Here is a 15,204-nt window from a genome sequence, read left to right on the forward strand (position 1 = left end):
GTTTTATCCTCTGCTCAAACATTTATATCCAACTGTGTATTAAAGCATGTGCTAATCAAATGGAAGTTGCTGTTTTGTAGTTTTTGTGTGATAACACTACATTGTAATTAAGAAAATGTGGTGTTTATCATTATGCTGAGAATTCTACCTAGTTGGTTTGTCCAGAACCCAAAATCAACAGAAAAAAGTTGAAATAGAACACTGGGAGACAAATGCAGAATAGTACATGTGTGTTTGTTTGTAGAAAGCAAAATGTCTGTAGCTGCGCCAAAGAATTGGGAATAATGCCATTCTCTACATCTGTCTTTGATGTCTAACCAGTCGGCAGAAGTTGTCAAAAAAAAACTTAATGGGACTCCTACTGTGCTATCCCCACATGAAACAGACATTGTACAGATGCTTCAAGAAAAATACTCATTAATGAATCTAATGGATGCACACATTAACACAATGCAATGAGAATAAACAACAAAACGAATTTGAAACAGTTGCTGGTACTGGCGCTGTTATAAATGACTCATTAGAAATTGAGCCCCCCCTCTTTGAGCTTTATGACAAATCAGCCACAGCAACAGCTTACTGCTAAACACAATCTCAGAGACAGATGGAAATATTCACATTTATTGACAACATTATAAATCAAACAGCAAATATTATCTTTTAGGGAAAGAGCCTTGAGTCGGCCTGTACTGGTTAGTTAGCTGTGTGACACCATGGGGAGCCTCCCGAGCTGCTCAACAGCTTTTGCATGTTTCTCCACTGAGGCCTCTGTCAGGCTGTAGGTGGTTCCAATTAAAATACCTCTCCCTAAATGTTGTAAAACCTGCCTTCTCAGCGCAGGAAATGCCTGCCGTTAGAGCATGGTGTCACAGGGAGCACAAAGGCCTGTAGTGTGTCTATCTCCTTCTGATAACTTGTTTCTTGAACACTTTTGAGCTGTACCCACCCTGCCTAATGGTCCTGAGGCCCCAACAAAGGTAGTTCTGTTGTGTTTGCATGGCCAGGTTGGACCACTGTGTGTAATGCCTAGCAGGTGTGTAATATAAAATAGTTTGGTAGTTTGGCGGGCAAACAGTACATTATTGTCAGGGGGGTCTGGGCAGGCAGCAATGCTTGGCTTAAAAGGTTTACTTTTAATGAAAGTTGAAGAACTGGCAGACACCCTTCCTATTCTGCTAATGCAGCAGAATAGCCTCCGCTATTGACATTGAGCCTTCAGCACAGAATGTAAATAAGTAGGCCGGCCATTTTCACTCGAGGAATCTGTTGGTCACGTATCAAGTGATTCTGCTTTCATCACAAAAAAATTCAAAGTGTAGTTACAGTTGTTTGCACTGTAGTTACAGTCATTTAACTGTCACAGTGAGATATACAAAGACGAAATGCACATTCCTATATGTTTTTGTTTCAACCCTGTCTCCTAGAAATGTAAGTTTACATTCTAAGGATTGCCTAATACTTTTGAGAACAAGGTAACTGCTGCCTGCAAATTTGTTTAAGCCAAGGAAAAGCCTGTACCCGTGGTATGCCAACATGTAGATCTTACTTTTACTTTTCATAAAAGCAGAGAAACAGCAAAATATTTATATTTGAGAGGCGAGAAAAAATTAATGATTGATTGTCAAAATATTTAAAGATGTGCTTTCAATTAACTGATTAATCAACACATCTTTTCAGCTCTAGATAAGTTCTGTATAATCATTTCATGACTTTGCAGACCATAATGCATAACATGATATAATTATAAAGTGAATAATGACACAGCAACTAATACAACTAAGCTGTGGGTTAGCATACTGTCGCTACAGCTGCTGCTGCAAAGCTAACATGAAGAGAGGACGGGAGGGTTTCCCAGAGCCAGCACACCAGTTCCAGACAGTGATACTCACAGCTCTCCTGCTACTATAGCTAACATCACAACAACAGCGTGTCTTGGCAAACTAGAAAGTCAGCTGAATGTCTGTGGGCAAGTTATTTAATATTACCCGACACACAAATGATGGTTGGAATAGTGTTGTGTGGCTCGGTCCAAGCCACTTTGTTTGTTTACAGAGCCAGGGCTGTGTACAAACACCAGATCCTTTTTCATCGCACACACAGAACACATAGCTAGCAGACCCTTTGCTGAATTTGAAATCTCCTCATTATGATGATATAAAATGTAATTTGTGCGGCAGAAAAACTTTCAAAACATATAAAATTAGTTGCAAATGAACAGTATAGGCCAATGTATTTATATTTTCTTGGCCCTGACACACATATTTGTAAAATGGAAAACAATGTTATATTTTTTAAATACAACACATGTGCTTTTTTTCTTTACTAGTTAATTTTTCATGGAAGGGGTTCAGACCCAATATCTCTACATCAATTTAAAATGTCTTCTCTTTTTCCTCTAACTTAATACAACGTATTTTTTAACGTAGGTGTTGTACATTCAGATATATGAGATGATAAATCTGATATAATGTTTGTATATACCGTTAAACTTTGATTAATAGCCCGGGCTTTTATTTGCTAAAATCACTGAATTGACCCTGCCTATATTTGGGACAGGCGTCCATATGGGACAGGCCTTTAATTTGTCTTGCACAAAACTGAAATAGGCTACTATGAAAGAATTTATTTATTTCAAACAGAATATTACTTGTATAAAAATTACCCAATAATATTAAATACATGTCACCAGCACTTACCTTGAGATCCTCGGGCAGAGGTCTGTTGTCTGTTCCAGAGTCTCGACTGAAAACTAAAGGGGACAAAGCGTTTGTTGTCAGGGCCCCAAGACTCTGGAACAGCCTGCCCGCGGAAATCAGGTCGGTTGAGACAGTGAACTCTTTTAAGTCCCTTCTTAAAACATACTTTTATAGGAGAGCCTTTCCCGATTTATTTGACTTTATTTTATCCCTTTTATTTTATTCTATTTTACTTATTTTATATTTATCTTAAATGTGTATTTTAGTCTTTTCAATGTTTTCTTGCTTTTCTCATGTATTGTTTTTGTATTATTGTCTTTTGTGTATTATTGTCTTTACACTTGTTAAAGCACTTTGTAACTTGTTTTTGAAAAGTGCTCTACAAATAAAGATTATTATTATTATTATTATTATTATTATTATTCATTTTCATCATCTGCTCAGATAGACGGCTTATGCGCTTGTATTTTGAAGGCAGAAACCTAATGAAAACAAAAACACGGTGCAGGATGAGAAAAGTGTGAGAGAGTGATGGACTTCACATGACAGGATTCATAACTTGGATACATTTTTATGAAAAGCTGTTTTGATTCTTTTGATCGGTAGATCCTTATAAACTGAAGGAATTTCAGACCTGTGTGTAAAATACTAACAATTAACAACAGAGTGAAAACACTGAGTTTCCCCTTGTGGGATTAATAAAGTATATCTATCTAATGACCACACCTGCTGCAATGACAGATGCAGTGAGTGGAAATCAATCCCAGGTCTCCCACACCAAAGGCAAGAGCATTAACCACTGTACTATGGATCACACCCTCCCATCCCTTGATCCCCATACTCTAACTCGCAAATACATACATACTCACCTTGCACATACATACATTCTCAGTTTGCGCATATATACATACTTAACCTTGCGCATATATACATACTTAACCTTGCGCACACATACATACTTTACCTCAGACATACATACATACTTATTCTCTTGCATATACATACTAACCTTGCGGATACATAAATACTCACCTCACACATACATACATTCTTACAACTGACAGAATGTTTGTGTGTTCAAGCAGGTATCTATGTGCGTGACAGTGTGTATGTAGGTGCGAGCGTGTATGTGCAAGCGTAAGGAACAGACACATTCGGACTTAGTGAGTGGACTTAACAAGCGCTTTGAAGGTAACGGAAGTTGGCACTTTTTTGTCTTTTCATCTATTGTACCATGCTGTTTACACCAGCAAATCTATAAGAATTAGACTTTATGGCTTGTTGTTTCCGGTAAATGAAATGAATGTTTGAATTGTGGAGAATCTAAACGATTTAAGGATGTGCAGCATGTCCACACTGACATATTGATCAGCTTAGAAGCAGCTTAGAAGCAGCTTAGAAGCAGCTAAAGCGGGTGACCTAGCGGGGTTTAAGAGCCTTGCACCTACGTGATGTGTGTATAATTGCTCTCCTTCAAATGAGTAGTATATAAACATTTGTAAGAGTTGAGGTAGTTTTTTTTTTAGAAGACCAGTCAAAGTAAGGTCAAATGTCAAAATATGTTTTTTATTTTATTTTATTTTTTTAAACTAATTTAAATGCAGCGAAAGTGAATTGTAAGCAGTCAATTAGAAGTCTTTCTCTGGAATGGAAAATAACTCCTGTTCTCAGTCACTCTTTTAAAAGCACCTTGGCATTCTCCAGTATAAACCTTAATAAAGTAAATTATCCTGTAGTAGGAAATTATTCCAATTTATACAGTATTTCGAATAGGAAATACTGTATAAATTGCAACATTTTCTGCTTTTTCTGAAAGCCCTGCTGCCTTTCCTCTTCCCATGTTGCTTATCTTAATGTCTGGAGCCATGCAGTAAGATCTGACTGGCCTCTGCCCGCTCCCCTCTCCACTGCAGTTTACTCCCAGATTTTATACTCAACCACTCACAGCAGGTTGACGGATTACATTTGGTTTAGAGCCCAAACGGACAGTGTCCAAGCCACTATAAACACAGCAGCCATTATTTCTGCTTCCAGTAATCTACCTACTCTCGAGCCAGATGACGTGAAGAAGATAACAGCACAGTGGCTGGGGCTAAGGGAAATGGAAGGTATTCAATCGCCCTCTTTTATACCAGGTCTGTCTGATAAAAAGCTGATACTGTCTCTTTGAAGTCGGTATTATTCCTTCTCAACACTGTACGTCACTGAAAGCTGACATGATGGAAAAAAGAGGGAGAAAAAAAGAAGCCTAATGTCCTAATTAAGATTGTACAGATTTGATGATGGAGCAGAGAGAAGGCAATTGAAGCCACGTGTTCATTTTCTCCCAACGTTCCCTCCATGTGTTCTCTCTCTCCTTCCCTCTTCCCCATCCATTTCTGCCTCTCACTTCTCTGAGAGGACTCATTACATATCAGAAATGGTTATTGGTGTTTTGTATGATCTGTAAATAAATTAATATGTTACTGCCAAATACAGGTTAAAGTAGATAAATTAGAAAAACACAGCCTTCTACTCTTCTACTCTCAAAACTTGTGATTGTTGTGTTAAAGCCTACTTGAGAGATTATGTGTTGGCAGGTTCTCGATTGCTAAGAGACCATCAACAGCAAGCAGTTGTCAGTAGGCATGGACCCTGTTTAAATGTCTTTTAGCTCAACACTGAAGCCTTACTAGCTCTCTTTCTCATTTTAGGCATCTGGATAATGCCTAAAATTAAATCTAAATTAAGTGTTACTCAGAAGAGAGCCCTCTTAGCTGCAGTAAACTAAACCCAGAGACTCTCTGTATTCTCAAACTGTGTCTGTATAACCCCTTCCAGAAGAAGCAGCCGTGACAGTGTGTCTGTGTGTGTGTGTGTTAATTGTGAGGTTCTGGGGACAAGCGAGAGGCCCAGGTGTTTGTTTATACTCACACCACTATAAGTGGCCATAGCTGGGGCCTGCTGCTGGGCTGGGCTGAGCTTTAAGACCAGACGACGGGGCTTTGTGTACAGAAGCTGCACAGTGTGCTTACATTCACAGAACTTGTTCAAGTATCACACTGTCATTGTGCAAACAGACCCAAACACGCCATTGACAGATGCAGCCCACACAGTTCTTTAAAGGGCTCAAGACACAAAAAACAGTGCACAGAATTTTTTAAACAATATAATTTAGAACTGAAGGTTGGATATACCGTAGTCATCAGCTGTATAATTTTGTCAATCAGTTTTCAAATATATTATGTAAATTTTACACCACAATAAACACCCAGGGCAGCACGGTGGTGCAGTGGTTAGCACTGTCGCCTCACAGCAAGAAGTTCAAAGTGTGGGTTCAAGCCCCGGTTGCCCCCGCCTTTCTGTGTGGAGTTTGCATGTTCTCCCCGTGTCTGTGTGGGTTCTCTCTGGGTGCTCCGGCTTCCTCCCACTGTCCAAAGACATGTGGGCTAGGTTAATTGGTGACCCTAAATTGTCCTTAGGTATGAGGGTGAGTGGTTGTTCGTCTATGTGTGGCCCTGCGTACCCCGCCTTTCGTCTGATGCCAGCTGGGATTGGCTCCAGCCCCCTGCGACCCTGTATGCAGGATAAGCGGTTGACGATGGATGGATAAACACACACTACATATAAACTGTAATATAGATTCTATTAGAGTTTATAAAAAGAGGTCAAATGTTTTATTAAAGGCAATTGAAAGAAGAGAGATGGGTGAATGTATCTGATACATAGAACATAGAATTAATATCGCATGTCACAACTTTCACTTTCCCACAGTATGTAATGTAGTAGATGCACAGCAGTGTTTTTTTGTTTTTTATGATTGTTTATGACAGAATGAAAACAGACCAAACCAAACCATTAGATTTATATCAACTAGCAGATACACACTCTAACAGTTATGCTGTCCACAGATGTATACATGCATGTGTATTGAAGACTCCCTGACCAAGGCATACATACAAGTTTAGAAGCCTGTGATGAAATTTTATTTTCTTTACATGCTGTTTCTGGATATTTAATTGTTCAGTAGCAGATTTTAATAAATAATTAAAAACACAAATTTGTCTCAGAATTTGTCCCACAAATTAGTAGGTAGGTGAGACTTTTTTAAAGGGCTATGGGCTAGCTATATCAACAGAATGAGTTTGTATTGAGGATGTCACATGTCACAAAGAGCTCTTTAAAAAGCATTTTCCTCTTCAGAGAATACCCTCTGGGAACTTGAATAAAGAAACGGAAAGAAATGGAAAGCTAAGAGGGCTGTTAAATTACCTCACCTGAACCATCAGAAGGATGCAAGAATGCAAGTAATGTGCTTTCTTAGTTCAATTCAATTCAATTCAATTTTATTTATATAGCGCCAAATCACAACAACAGTTATTGCTGAGCGCTTTTCATAAAAGAGCAGGTCTTAGTGGTCAGCAAAGAATTCACTCAGTGTATGCAGTGATATGTGCAACACACAGACAAAAATGTTTTTTGTTTTTTTTTACAATTTGCTACATAAGACTGAGAAGTTCACTCACTAAAGCAGGCTAAAAGGACACAGACAGGCACGTAGATTTTTTTCCAGCCCAGATGATATATACACACACACTGACAGAGGCCAAACATACGTACATGGAAATGTACAAAGTACTTGATCAAACACCTGAGCAAGAACATTAAACTGCTACTATATCATCCATTCTTCTTGGAAGGCTTTCCACAAGAATATGGAACCTAGCTATTAGGATCTTATCCCCTTTAGCCACAAGAGCATTTGTGAAGTTGGACACTGTGTTGGGAGACAAGTCAGCTTTCAAATTCATCCAAACAGTGTTTGATTGGTTTAAGGTCTCTGATCAGGGAAACCCAAAACTCCTCTCTCAAAACAATAAAAATTTTTTAAACCGATTGACCTTGTTTGTACACAGTAGCACTGTCATGCTGAAATAGGAAATGGCCTTTCCTAAATTGTTGCCACAAAGTTGGAGGCAAACTATCTATCACTATATGTTGTAAAATTAAGATATCACATGATTGGAAAAAAGGAGACAAAGCGTAAACAAAAAGTACACAAAAGTGGGGTGGCGATGGTGCAGTGGATAAGACATGCCTTTGGTGTGTGAGACACAGGTTTAGTTCCCACTGTGACACATCCACCAATGTGTCCCTGAGAAAGGCACTTCACCCCTAGTTGCTCCAGAGGTGACTTCTGACATATATAGCAATTGTAAGTTGCTTTTGATAAAAGCATCAGCTAAATTAATAAATGTAATGTAATGTAAAGTGAGGGGACACAGGTGTCCACATGCTATTGGCCTTATAGTGTATTTATGGTAGCGGTATTATGTATATCAAAACACATTCAATATAGAACAGGTCAGATTATTGCAGAAGAGTTAATTCATATTTCATACGCATTTTTCAAGTAAGATGTACTTGAAATTAATTAATAAACTGAGTATATATACCAGCTATACCAACTAAATTCAGTTATCATTTGATGCTCTGTGATTAGTCTTTGCTTCTAATTTCCAAACTGAAAAAAACAAAGTAATTCTTCTGGAAATACCAAATTTCTTAAAAAACCCAAATTAGTTTCTAAATTAATCAGAGGTGGTAAATAAGCCATGAAGTTGGCATGCCTCATTTTACATCCACTACTCTTTAACAATTGTTAAAAAGTTTCAGGGGGTTTGCAAAAGCAGTGAGTTAGTTTATATCTAAAAATATACCGACTGGTCCGGTAAGTACATGAGCAAGCTGATTCAAATCTCAAGTTCCAGACATAAAGCTTGTAGTGAAAACTAAGCTCATGAGAAGTATTCTGCGTTCTTCTTTTTGTATTAGAATAAAAGATTTGTTAATACCATCCTCCAAGGTGGAGTATTCTGGAGACCATGACAAATACCATGATATAGAGTAAACAACGACACAGCAAGTAATGTAACTAATGTTACTACACATTGCCAGTTTGTGGGTTAGTTTGTGAGTTAGTCATTACAGTTGCTGCTGCAAAGCTAACATGCAGAGGACAAGACGGTCCTAGAGCCAGCACACCAGTTCCAAACAGAGATACTCACAACTCTCCTGCTACTATAGCTAACATCACAAAAACAGCAAGTCTTGGCAAACTAGAAAGTAAACTGAATGTCCATGGGCAAGTCATTTAACGTTACCTGACACACAGATCTTGGCTGGAATGGCTGGAATAGTTTTGAGAGGCGGGGTGCGGGCCACTTAGTTTATTTCCCATTTACAGAGCCTGGGCTGTGTACAAACACTGGATTATTTTTCAACACACACACACACACACACACACAACGGAGTTATTTGCTGAATTTGACAAAAAGACATGTATTGGATTAGAATCGTTTACCCCACCTTTAAATACAAAAAATGAGAAACAAGAGCCATATATTGTTGTTCTGTATGTCTGCACATGCAAACAAAGGCATCAACGTAACTGCTGTCATCAGCTGAAAGTGTAGTGTTTAAATCCACGCAGGCTGTTTTCAGCGTGTCTTTGAGTCAGACATCCGACATGGCTTTCTGAGGTTCTACTACACATTAATAATTAAGCTCCAGCTTCAGTTTAGAGATCAGACAAATGCAACATTTGAAAATTAAACTGACTTTAAACAACAACATGCACACACATACATACAAAGTACTAACTGTCCCCTAGTTTGGCACATCACAAGCATCTGTGACGGTGCTTTGCAGCACAGAAGCAGCTCTATTTGTCAGAAGACTTTCGTGCCTATGACAAACTCGGCTGGGGAAAGACAGAATAAGGTAGATGAAACATGGAGAGACTCTTTCTTGTTGAGGCATAGTTAATATTTTAAGGACAGGGAGCACGTGCTCTCTAGTATTGCTTGTGCATCCACATCATAAAAAAACATTGTATGCACGATAACTCATACACGCAAACATGCACAGCTGTCTCTCAATTTTCAACTCCTTTTAAATTTGTAAAAAACATTATTTTCCTGAGTTGTTCTAATATAATCCAAACATAACATCACAGTAATCACAAAGTAATTGTAAGGAATGTAATCTCTGCACTGATCACAGTAAATTACACTGAAACATTTCACATAGTAGTCATGACTACCCTAATAAATTATGACCCTGTGTTTATTCTACATTTAATGCATCGATGTGATTTACTAGCAAAACAAAACACTACAGAAACAAACTTCTGTTACTTCAAATTATATTTGTTACATTTTCAACAATATGGGACTGTTGTTTCTTGACATTTCTACTGATTCCCTGCATCTGTATTAACCCCATCTGAACACAATAGAGCTATAAGGCCAGATTTTCCAACGTTTCTCAGCGTTTGCAAACAAAATGCATCCAGACAAACACCCCACCGCACATATACATGACTGCACACAGACACTAATCAGTACTCACACATAACCTGCAACATTATCTTTCCCACAACACATTTCTCCCAACTAAAACAATACCTTCAAACACACAACAACACAAAATCACACATTATCATTATTTCACATGCAGATCTTCTGAGCCATGATACTTCTGTGTAGCCTGAGTCTTGTGCTATCTTCAGCGCTAGTGTGCAGAGAGTTGATGTGTGTCTTCGTTATTCAGGTTAATGCTTTGCCTGTGGGGCATATTTCCATTCTGGCTCCCATTGCACACACATCCTCTTCCGAACTGCTGCGCCATTACTGTTCACTCATGTCTTTGGTATAATTACAGCCAAACTGCTGGGAATAAACCCCTTTAACATTCAGAGTGATGTGTCATACTGTGATAGTGTAACTAAGTACATTTACTCAATTACTGTACTTCACAACTTTGCAATAAAGTAGCATAAAGTACAAGCTACTTGCATATTTCAATTTTATGATACTTCTACTCCACTACATTTATTTGACAGCTTTAGTTACTAGTTACTTTGCAGATTCTCAGAATCAGATTAATACAAAATATAAATCAACTAATAAATGATGATACATTGTTATAGATTAGGCTAAACTAGATGAAATTTGCCCCACCTTTATCAGATGCAACATTAGTGACATTTACACATTAATGTATCACTCATAGTAATATAATCTACATTTTATCAAATGAGCCATTCTGCATTGTGAGTACTTTCACTTTTGGTACCTTTGGTATATTTTGATACTAATACTTCAGTACTTTTTTTTTAAATGAAGGAGCATTTTTACCTGTGGTATTACAGCTTTTACTTGAGTAAAAGATTTTACGTCTTCTGCCACTGTGCATACATAAAGTAAAATGTCACACAGTTTGTATATTGAAACACAAAATTCTAGGACTTTGCTTTAAACATAGAAAAAGTAGAATAAAATAACATGGCAAGCAAAAAATCACTGCACTTGCAAAAGGCAAAGAGTTTCTGAAGATAAGAGAGGTTTATGCTGAGACAGAATACAAGAAAATAAGACATCATCATTCAGCAATGGCTCAGGTACCTGCAGGTGAGTGTTTCATGGTAGGGTTTGATGCTGGCGCTGCGGTCCCTTCGGACAGGCCCAGGCTCGATGGTAGGCAGGCCTGTGGCGGAGGTGGTGGTGGTCCACGTGGAAGAGATCCTCCTCAGAAGACCAGGGTGGAGACTCCGCCTCAGACGCTGCACACACAGGAACATATACACAGTCACCACTACTGGAATACCTTTCTTGTCACTTTTAATAAACAAATAAAATCACTCGTCACTCGTAACTAACTTCAAGATGAAACAAATGATGCAGGTGAAATAACCTGGAATTTTGTTCATCATTTAAGGCATTTTAATTTTTTTTTCTGTATTGATCTAAACAGAATTAACACTGTGGTCATCACCGACTGGAGGTTACTGACAGGCTGCTGCGCCAGTGATGCCCCTTGTGGTACATTGTTAGATACAATGTCAGTATTGCATTGCACAGATACATTTCATCATAGAGACCCTGCCTCTCTGCTTCTCAGTTTCTCTTTCAGTCTCTTTTGTTCCTTCTCTCAGTCTCTTTCTTTATCTGTCTTTTCTTTGGTCCTTCTCTGGGATTCCCAGTGGTCTGTGCTCTTGTTATGCCTCCATCTGTTCGGTGCCATGCAGCAGCTTGGCACAGCGGCACTAAACATGGCAGGCTCTCTCTCTCTCAGTCTGCTGCGGGGTGACCTAGTAAAAATCGCCTCAGAATCCTGAATGAGCCCATTCACAGCACGGTGTTGCATATTGAGTGCAAGCACACACACACACACACACACACACACACACACACACACACACACACATACTCATACATGCTGTTGGTTTAGGTCACTTTAGTGGACATTTCACTGAATAACCTGAATTTAAGTCGAATAAAAAGAGAAAACATATCTAATTTTAGCATGTGCTGAACTGAGTTGTAGATTAATCAATTTGTGAATGTATATGCATACTTAAAAGAAAACACAGATACACAAAAAAAAGAAAATTGCACAAAAATCCTGTGTGTGATGGTGCTATGATTATTAAAACAGCATGGTAAAACTAGGCCTTCTTCATAAAAAAAGAAAAGAAATGACTGCTGATCCTTGCTGCTGCCAGTGTTGATCCAAGTGTATAACTTGACTTATCTCTATAATTGTTTAAGTGAGAAAAATGACATCAGTGTAAGTTTAAACATTTTACAAGTAGTTGTGGGTTTGACATTCATGTTTTTTGTTCATTCATATTTGTGCAGTATCTGCTTCTAATGCAGTGAATATTTTGGAGCACCGAGAACATGCCCTTTGTTGGACAGAAAATTAGTTTTAGAAAAGTACATGAAAGGCATCAGTATGCGTCACTATAGACATCATACTCTTAGCCAGGGGGCAGAAAAGTGAGCACAGTGGTTTCCACTCCTGCTCTAACCACCTCCACTCCTCCCGCTATTCTCCTCTCGGCAGTTGGAGCTGGGCACGTCATCTCTTGGGAGAACAGTCTTAAAGAGTGCAGCCTCACAGGCCACTCCACAGGCACAGTTTGTCTTAGCTACTTTTCCAAAGTTCAGACGATATAAAAACACCTGTCAGCCAAGCGATTGGCTTGATGGCGTGGCAGCCACTGACCACGTACCAGCTTCCAAGACAGCCAGGATAGGTATCTTTCTCAGATAAATAATTAGATCCATAATCATCTTGGGGGTCACATTTTGTTGACACATACTCGCCCCTCTTTATAACCTTTTGAGAGATGCGTTCACCTTCATGTTGCCTCTCTTCTTCCTCTCTACTCACATAGACACACATACACACACACACACTGTCTGGTTCTGCACATCTGTCATGTTGACACAGCTGTGGCTATGAAAGGGAGAACAGTGCTCCAAGCAGTAGACGCACTCTATTTTTCTTCACTCAACTCTATGAAAATACACTCCTTCATTTGATGCTAAAAGCTCAGAGAGCAGGAAGCACTCATTAGCTGAAACATGGGCTGAAAGATTAACGTGTGTGGGGTGCTGTGTGGTGTATAAATCATTTGGCCTTCATAAAGAGGAGTGCATTTCCATCTAAGGATTATTTCGGCAGTTGTTTTATGTCTGGCCCTTGACTACTTTTGTTGAACAATTCTGACTTTTGATATTTGGGTGAAATATCCTCACTATCCTCTTTCATCTAGATTTCCTAGTACTACATATCTTACCAGTAAGGTGTAAATCATGACACTTCATCCATTACCTTGTGGATGGACGTCTTCTCTCCTTTCTCAGGTCCCTCCTCTGAGTCAGAGAAGGTATAGGCATCGCTGGGGTTAAGCAGGAGAGCAGGGCGTGGCCGGTGTAGCGGCTGGAAGGTGAGCTGTGTGGTAAGCAGGTTGCTGACAGCCCGCAGTGAGGTGCAGGTGTTGGGGGGCAGAGAGGGGTCAGCCAGCAGGTCTGTGATTAGTCCATGGGCTTCTCCCATCACTGCAATGTCCACCATGACAGTGGTGCCTGATGACTATTGGGTGACAAGGTGACAGAGAAACAAGAAATAAGACTACGTTTATAATTAATTAATTAAGGTCTGATAGTGGCTGTGTGCTTCTTTGTGGCAGGTGTGAAGAGAAGGTGTGTAAACTATGTCGCTCCTGTGCAATGACATAATGTGGTTAAAGGTGACATTAGCATCCCTTGTTTTGCTTATTCTACTGAACTGGAAGTCAAATTATGTTGACAACTTAAAGTTGCACTAGTCAATATTTTTATATAAACAATGGATTATATTACTATATGGAATGTGAAAGGTGTTGCTTTTTACGGCTTGTGTCTGACTCTACAGTTTCCCCCAACTCTCTCCCAGCCTATCTCTAGCTCATTGTTTAACTTCATTGTTTTGTTTCAGTTTCTCTGCTCTCTCTAGTCGGTGAACATAGTTTAGTATTTAGCAGTTAAAGCGCCAGATATGTTTCTCGGGTGGACAACAAAACTGAACTAAAACGATTTGCCTTGTCTTGACATTTGTCATGTTTATTTGTGTAGCACCTTTCAATGACAAGACAAATCAAAGTGCTTCACATAAGACAGGAAGTCATCAAGAAAAGGCTGCGTTTAAGGCTTGTTGTGCTGCCTCCACATAGCTTAAAAAAAGAGATAATGCAGGTTTGAGTTTTCATTTTAGATTTAATGATACTTTCAAAGTCTTATTTCCCAACTGGGTGTTAACATTTGATGTATGTCTATACAGTAAATTAAATTAGACAACAGTGTGTAAAATAGTTAATAGTTAGCTTCAACATTAAGAAGGGACTTAACAGCAGCTCAAAATCTTGTTTTTGCGTGGTTTAACTTCTCACCTTGCTGCATTGATGTAAAAGTGTACTCAGAGTGTATAAGTGCACCGTGATGTCACTGTTAGATGTGGTTACAGGTGCAGTGGAGCACACTGCCGGCCAAACACAACAACACTCATGTTGATGCTGATTGTAGATGTTAGATGTAGATGCAAAACAACCACAGAGGACAGTAAAACATTGTTTTTCAGTCTGGCATTAAGTTACTCTTGCACATTAATGCTTCAGTAGTAATAATCAAATAGTACAGTATATAATAATATAACACTTTTGCCTGTATAATGAATACATTCAGTTTTGAAAATAGTATATTTACATTTGGCTTATAAGTCTAAATTCGAATGCAAAAATAATGTGGGAGGCAAACTGTCCAGCAGAAAAAATTTACATTTGTCAGGATGGTAATTGAGAATGTATTATACGAGGACAATGAGGGTGTACACAGCCATAACCAAATCCTTTTTCAAAAGCGCACTTAGCTCAGGTAAAAACCAACATGGCATGAAATGAAACCAATGATACCCATAAACAACACCCTAACACAACAATATGAAGCTAAGAAAACCATAGAAAATGGATTTTGGACCGCTGTTACAGGACACATATTCAATCACAGTGTCGGAGTGAGATTCCGCCAAACTTTGTTAAGTGTATTATAGTTGTGGTATCACACCAAGCTACGCACATTCAGGCGGACAGACACATGCGCACTTGCATCCACTCACACATCAAAGGCTTAATTCTATACCC

At 38.9% G+C, this 15,204-nt stretch overlaps 1 protein-coding gene across 1 annotated transcript in view; it reads right to left on the reverse strand.

The window, feature by feature from the left end:
• The window catches only part of LOC119893568 (cGMP-inhibited 3',5'-cyclic phosphodiesterase A-like), a 75,353-nt gene that overhangs the window by 13,616 nt on the left and 46,533 nt on the right, over positions 1 to 15,204 (reverse strand). The window contains 2 exon segments of the mRNA XM_038705807.1: positions 11,144 to 11,301; positions 13,362 to 13,622. Of these exon segments, the coding sequence (XP_038561735.1) occupies positions 11,144 to 11,301; positions 13,362 to 13,622 (419 nt within the window).

This window comes from Micropterus salmoides, unplaced genomic scaffold (assembly GCF_014851395.1).
Source record: "Micropterus salmoides isolate LMB-PRFRI ecotype aquatic unplaced genomic scaffold, ASM1485139v1 Ms_hic_scaffold_8, whole genome shotgun sequence".
Classification (NCBI taxonomy): Eukaryota; Metazoa; Chordata; class Actinopteri; order Centrarchiformes; family Centrarchidae; genus Micropterus; species Micropterus salmoides.